The sequence below is a fragment of the Fistularia commersonii genome, chromosome 17 (genome assembly GCF_037954325.1).
Source record: "Fistularia commersonii isolate RoL2024-O1a breed Wild chromosome 17, RoL_Fcom_v1.0, whole genome shotgun sequence".
NCBI classification, from domain to species: Eukaryota; Metazoa; Chordata; class Actinopteri; order Syngnathiformes; family Fistulariidae; genus Fistularia; species Fistularia commersonii.
The window spans coordinates 14,145,680-14,152,800 of record NC_141300.1 but is presented as its reverse complement, the minus strand read 5'-3'; the positions used below and the strand labels follow the sequence as shown (position 1 = coordinate 14,152,800).

The 7,121-nt window shown below is 45.8% G+C and overlaps 1 protein-coding gene across 1 annotated transcript; it reads right to left on the bottom strand.

Moving 5' to 3' along the window:
- Positions 1-3,748: 3,748 nt before the first annotated feature.
- On the bottom strand, positions 3,749-6,072 carry LOC147225288 (zona pellucida sperm-binding protein 3-like). Its single transcript, XM_086163313.1, has 9 exons — positions 5,632-6,072; positions 5,314-5,432; positions 5,006-5,109; positions 4,737-4,914; positions 4,522-4,639; positions 4,352-4,434; positions 4,201-4,250; positions 3,979-4,086; positions 3,749-3,865 (listed from the first exon to the last, which is right to left on the bottom strand). Exons 1-9 carry the CDS (start codon positions 6,070-6,072, stop codon positions 3,801-3,803), a joined length of 1,266 nt encoding a protein of 421 aa, XP_086019439.1. The 3' UTR covers positions 3,749-3,800.
- Between the last annotated feature and the right edge of the window lie 1,049 nt (positions 6,073-7,121).

The window sequence follows — 7,121 nt, the reverse complement described above, 5'->3', positions numbered from 1 at the left end:
CCAGGGTAACAATGGGAAGCTGCAGTACCAGACGCTGCCACGCGTGGGGGCGGTCGTGCCTGAGTCGGGAAACAGCAGTAGGACTGAAAACCTCACGTTACAGAAAATGGGTTTTGGACGCGCCGAGTCGTGAACGTTTGTATTTTTACTACTAAATGTTTCACTGCGTGTTTGATGCATGTTTTTAAAATCGAACTCTTCCGGTTTGTTGGACGTTTCGCGGCGTCTTTGCTGTGACGGTTCTATTGCACGCAGGGTTTTGACACAAGAGTTCCAACATTTGCATTTTTATTTCCATTAAATGAAATGATTTTACAATCCACATCCTGGACGAAAAGATGTGTGTGATACGTAACATAATTCTTTTATGGCGCAGAGAGTTTCTCTTGTTTGCAAGGTCGCTTCTATATGTGGCACCCAGGACTATTTTGATCATTTGATTGATATTGTTGGATGTGGAGACACCCCCGACATTTTTATTTTTTTTGTTAGATTGTTTTGATTTCAGATGGCACTCGCCCACATTATGCTGGAAATGTTTGAATTGACGCTGTTGTAATCCTTACTTTGACCGGGGTCGGCGGTAGTGACACAACAGCGGCTGGTTGGCTGCTCAAGCCTCGCGCACAAACAGCGGTTGTCGGCCACTCTGACTAAAACGTATTGACTTGTGTATCCCGGGAATAAATCACACGTGACACACTAGTTTCTGCCTCCTGTGTGTGACATAATCTTTGCGAGCCACAAAGGAGGCTAAAGTTAAAACAACTTGAGACAACTTACCTGAGAGTCGAACCTAGACGTATCAAGAGTCAATATGGAGCAGGTGCTGGATGACATCCTTACAACTCTGGACCTTGGACAAGCCAGGGCTCATCAACGTGTGCCATCATCTGAAGTGCAGGGAACCGGCAGGTGAAGGATTCAATATGCAGACCCGCCCTGCCCTGATGAGGATGTTGGAAGTCACAATATGTGAAATTGAGGATGATAAAGTGTTCCAACAGTTTATTAAAGAGCTCCAGTCATTTGTAAAGTCCCTTGAAACACAAGAAATACATGATCCTGAGTCAGAAAAGGCTGCAATAGAACTACTCACGCAGGAATATGAATGACTTCAGCAAGTACAGGCAGTGGAACATCGTCTCCTGGAGGAGAAGTTTGGAGGGCTAGATACAAAGCTGAGCAGTGTGGCAGTAACCAGTGACAGAGAGACAACACCCTCTGCTTTCCAAAGAAAGAAGATGTGCCAACAGTGCCAACTTGATAACCTACCAGTGCAAGCTCTATGGGACACAGGTGCCCAGGCAAGTTTAATAAATGAGGAATGAGACAGAAGAGACCCAGTTTCACTTGAACTGTGACACTCACCCCTCAAAGACATTACTTGTTCCCATCCTTGGCTCCAGTGATCCAAATGTTGCAGGACCACCTATTATCGGGTTCAGTGTAATAGACGAGGTAGTGGGAAAGTGGGACAAAGGACATGTGAAAACACAGCACGTACAGCAAATCAGTCAAACATTCTCAGTCAAAACAGCTAAATCTATGGTCGAGATGTTACAGACCCACAGAGACAAAGTGTTGGGACAGTTCGCACAGGGAAGAAGGAAATTCGGTCGCACTCCTAGACTCCCAGTAGACATGCTGTTCAACCTGCCCCTTCAAGAACAAGTCAGCGATGAAGAATATGTGCAAAAGTGGCAGTCACAAAAGAGCGAGGTCTATCAGATAGCATCAAAATCTGCTCAGAAAGACGCTTCAAGGGGTAAACATTATTATGATCAAAAGACACATGGTGCTCAGCTATACCCAGGCAACAGAGTTCTCCTTCGCAACTTTAAGGAGAGAAGGGGGGGTCCGGTAAGCTCCGCTCTTATTGGGAAGATACTGTGTATGTGATCGTTGCCCAGAAAAGCCCTGACATGCCAGTTTATGAAATGAGGCAAGAGAAAGGGGCACAGAAATTTGCTTCCTGAATGTGACAGCTTGCCTGTAGAAAAACGGGAAAACAAACAGCAAAACATGCAGAACAAGAAGGCACAAGCCAGAACAAAAAGACAACAAAAGACTGTTCAAGAGAACACAGAGTCAGACAGTGATGAAGAAGGTGTTCTTGTCTGGAGATCTCCTCGCCCGCAGATTTGTGAGGACAGTAGCGCTCAAGTACACATCCCCCCAGGCAGAGCAGCAGCTGGAGCCACTCCAAGGCGAGGAACAGCCCAATGACCACCCTTCGGACGAGGAGCTACCCAGTGGTCATCCTTCAGACAAGGAACGGCCACGGTAGAAAGACAGCGAAGTGGTGTCAAGCCAGGGGCATCGTCATCCCACAGCTACCCACAGAGGGAGCGGCGGCGGCCCGAGATCCTCTCCTATGACCAGCTGGGACAGCCGACCACCAGACCAGTGGGTAAAGTCTGCATCGATGTATCACCCACATGCCCACAGAGACTCTGGAGACCGTGGACATTCAACACCCTGCAAGCAGCTTATTGAAGACTGATCTAGTGTTACAGACACTATCACACTGTAACAGGGAAATGGTAATGATTCAGAACACACAGAAGTAAGACTGAACTTATAGGGACTGAATTTGGTATATTGCACATATTTGCAGTGTTAAGTTAAACAGCACGTCAATATGGTAACAGACAAAGTGATAAAGTTGGCTGTTTATGTGTCTGGTTTCAAACGTAAAAGGTAGCGACCTTAAAACACTTGATAGCCTTGACTTTGACACTTTATATTCTATTGCATTTCTTATTCTCCCTCCTTCCTACTATTATCTATCATTGTTATGTTTTACTTGAAACTCTGGTACAACAATTTCCTTCGGGATAAATAAAGTTGTTCTTATTGTTATTGTTATTGTTATTGTTATTCTTATTGTTATTGTTATTGTTATTCTTATTCTCATTCTTATTGTTATTCTTATTCTTATTGTTATTCTTATTCTTATTCTTATTCTTATTCTTATTCTTATTCTTATTCTTATTCTTATTCTTATTCTTATTCTTATTCTTATTCTTATTCTTATTCTTATCCTTATTCTTATTCTTATTCTTATTCTTATTCTTGAGGAGAAATATGGTTATTCATACAGAGACTTTGGTATTACTTGGAATAGTATGTGAAATTGTCTAATAAGGTAATTGTAAATTATTCTTTAAAGTAGTGCCAGAAGTGTAATATAACCATAGTATAGGCTCAAGTTACACTGTTTTGAAAAGCAAGAATGTAAAAAAAAATGGTTCAACTTTTTTTTTTAATTGAGCAGGGGAGCGTGTGGCACCCAGGACTGTTTTGATAATTAGATTGGTATTGTTGGATGTGGAGACACCCCTGACATTTATGTTTTTCTTTGTTATATTGTTGTTGTTTTGATTTCAGATGGCACTCACCCATATTATAGTGGAAATGTTTGAATTGACGCTGTTGTAATTCTTACTTTGACCGGGGTCGGCGGTAGTGACACAACAGCGGCTGGTTGACTGCTCAGGCCTCGCGCACAAACAGCGGTTGTCGGCGTCTGGCTGCCAGCAGTCACTCACCACTCTGTCTAAAACATATTGACTTGTGTATTCCAGGAAGAAATCACATGTGACACACTAGTTTCTGCCTCCTGTGTGTAATATATACACTCATTTGAAATGCATATTCAATTTGCATTCAAAGCAAGAAAAGTGGACTTTCTTGTATGTAGTGGCAAGAAATTTGAGGAAGAGAAGAACTGCAGGCAGCCATGAACCAGTGAGAATGTTTATTTTGATGATCATAGCCTTGAAGGGGTTATTAAATTAGGCAACCACCCTCTCCTCAGCGTAGATGGGACCCAGGGTGACATCGCCTTCCCACTCAACATCTGATAAAGAAGACAAGGGAAAGTGGTTACAGGACAGGCCAAGGCATCGTCCTTACGACACACAAGGTGCAAAAAGAGAGTCCCAAACAATACATGCAATTTATGGAACTCACATTGAGTTTTGGAAACATCACGCATCTTCCTTCCAGAACCTATGGTTGTTGCACCAGGATTCCAGGACATGCCCTGTTGCTGCTTTGAGCCCCCAGTGTTTGATTGACCTCCACCAGGGGTCCATCCCTGTCCGTGTCCCTGTCCATGGCCCTGTCCATGTCCCTGTCCATGGCTTTGGCCGTGGCTTTGGCCGTGGCCTTGTGTTTGGCTGTTGTCCTGACCAGCGTCACAGTTTCCACACACTCCGTCGGCTCCACTGGCCTCCCTCCACCTAAGAAGAAATTAAAATGCAATCCAGTCACAGTTATAAGACGAGAAGATTTTCCAATCGGACTGTCCGCCCGGACCGCAAGTGAACCCACGCCAACTCACCCGTTGTGGAAGTGACAGGCTCTGTGCTGGTTATCATACTGAACACCTGTGGTCGTTGCCTTCAAGTGACATGTTAGGTACATCTAAGGGGACAATGGTGAAGGTTGAAGATTAGTACCATCCTGCTGGTACTTTTTCTCTACAGGCAGAAAAAAACTGAGAAATCTCACCATTCCACTGTCAGCAAGCTGGAACCTGAAGGCCTCCAGCTGGAAGTGAAGCAAGTTCTCGACTGTGCGAGGCATGAATCTGGACTCAGAGTTAGTTAGCCTTCCATCGAAATAACACCTGCGTGCAGGGAAAGAACCGGCAGACGTCAGAGGTGGGGACGACGCCTACACCTCCCAATGAGCAAAGCCATCGGTACCCTATCCAAGTACCCTACCCGTAGTTATCGATGAAGGCATATCTGGGGTTGGAAGAAGGGTCAGGCACCAAGGTGGCCACACAAGTGTCCACGTAGACGCGGAGAGGCACGTGGAAGTATTGCTTGACTGATGCCTCAAGTTTAATCATGTCTCCCAAGTAGTATGAAGGGCTTCCCCTCTCGTGCTGCCAGTCATCTTTACAGAGGGGAAAGATTTGAGCGAGGTCAGGAAATACACAGTAGTTACACTTCCATGGACAAACATAATGAATTCTGAGTGAACTCACCAGTCATGAGTCTCAAGGAGAAGTACAAGAACTCCTCGGACACTTTAATTGCCGCAAAAGGGACCCAGTGGGGTTGGATGGCTTGACTGCTGACGTCGAGCTTCCTGAGATTTAAACAAGTCTTGTTACATTGAGCGCCTGATAATTAATCGACACGTATGGAGAGCCAACACTGGCAAAATTAGACATTGTATTTCATTGAGGTGGAGCGAAAGCCATTCCTCTTGCAAAGCATTCGGATGTACTCGCTCCTCTTTTTGGTTGGGAAACATCTGTTTTTCGCTTCACCAACAACCAACAGTACACACCTTGGATAGTAGCATTCTGCAAACACGACTGCTTTCATGGTCCTCACAACAGGAGAACCACCCAGAGCGGACGGGTTGTAGTTGACAGTGAATATGTAGATGAGGGCATCGTCTTTCATCTGGCAATAAGGGACAATCATAATTACGAAGAGACCGTTGTGAGCCGAGGAACAACAACAGGGCCTGAAAACGTGCCCGTTTGCAAGAAAGTATTCAAAAGCCATTTGAAGAAGATGAATGAAAAAAGACAAAGTGCACAATAGAAAGATAGAGCATCATTCGAAATAGGTCATCATAAAGATTTGGGATTGTTCTCACCACTGTTCTGCTGTTGCAGTCATGCAAATCAACCTGGAGAACGAAAGCAGGACCGTCCTCTGCGACAACAGCGCACTGACCAATCATCAGGTCGGCAGGATTGATCTCCTGCCCGATACCAAACATGTCCTTCTCTACTCTGATAACTGCATCTCTCTCTCTGCACTCAATACTAATAGATGAAGCAGCGACTGGCGACTTCCTCTCGACTGGCATCGGAGCGGTGGTGTCGGGCTTGGGGTCTAGAGGGTACTGCCAAGTGAGTGGTTTCTCATGTTTCTGCTTTTGCTGGGGATCTGTAGTCTTGGCCGACTGGGTATCCTGTCTCTGCGGCGGCTTCTGGGTTTCAGGTTTTGAGTGGTACAAACTCCACTGAGCGTCACAGGAGGTGCCAAGAATGGCTAGTGCCACAAGGCACACAGAGGTCCACTTCATCATCATGACTCCACAGCAACAAGTGATCCGTTCACAAGGTGCTGTAAAGAAACCAATAGAGTTTGTCCTGCTTTTATAATAGAGTGCACTGACTTACTTTGATGGCATTCCCGCCCCTTCTGAACATTGCCCACACAAATCCTCCAAATCTGATCAACAAAAATCTCAGCCAATGAAACGGTATTGACTGAAGTCATGCAGCGGTTGACCAAAGGCTGTGAAAATAAGGTGAATATGTAAGTTTACGATATCACTATTATCATGATCGTAATTATCATCAGCATCAGCATCATCATCATCGTCATCATCATCATTGTCATCATTATCAGCATTATAAATTAAGAGACGTGTTTTTCCTAAAGTCAAACAGAAAAGGGTGGGAGTTCGGGCTCCACAGGGAGCAACGGATATAAAATATGAATTCATTTTTCGGTCCATATGACTGAATGCACAAAATGATTCACCGCTAAGAATTGTGACTTCTATCCTGATGAATATTGTAAATTGGCCAAAAGCTTGTGGTATCAACAAAGTTATCTTGACCGTGAATCAGGTCCACCCGCCCTCAGAGTGACATGTCACCCTGTATGTTTTGCCAAAGTCTCATCCAGGACAGAGGCCAGGATCAACCGTGGACGGCGGTGTGCTGCTCGCTCCTCTCTCTCTTTCTCTCTCCCCCTCTTTCTGCTTGCCTCATCCCTGTTTCCCCTCCCCCGATCGGGTGGGTCGTGGACCTGAAGCCTCCCCTTACTGACAGTGTAGGAAACAGATGTGTGAGGGGGTGCGCTGACGCAAACCGTTGAGCAAATGAAAGTGAAACGAACCCCCGCCTCCAGCGCGGCGGCCTGTTGCTAAAAGTGCGCACCGTGTCCGACGCAGAATCCACTGCCGCCGCCCAGGGACGACGCTGCGCAAAACCAACCCAACGCAAGGGTAACAATGGGAAGCTGCAGTACCAGATGCTGCCATGCGTGGACGGCCGCCGCTCCTGGGGAAGCAGGCGGTCGTGCCTGAGTCGGCAAACAGCAGCAGGACTGAACACCTCACGTTACAGA

What these genes read in the sequence shown, in the direction of transcription:
- LOC147225288 (XM_086163313.1), bottom strand. Translation starts at nt 6,072, where the DNA reads ATGATGATGAAGTGGACCTCTGTGTGCCTTGTGGCACTAGCCATTCTT. An exon ending in CTCCTTGAGACTCATGACTG is followed by an intron (nt 4,915 to 5,005) that starts GTGAGTTCACTC and finishes CCCTCTGTAAAG; the next exon opens with ATGACTGGCAGCACGAGAGG. An exon ending in GCCTTCATCGATAACTACGG is followed by an intron (nt 4,640 to 4,736) that starts GTAGGGTACTTG and finishes CCCTGCACGCAG; the next exon opens with GTGTTATTTCGATGGAAGGC.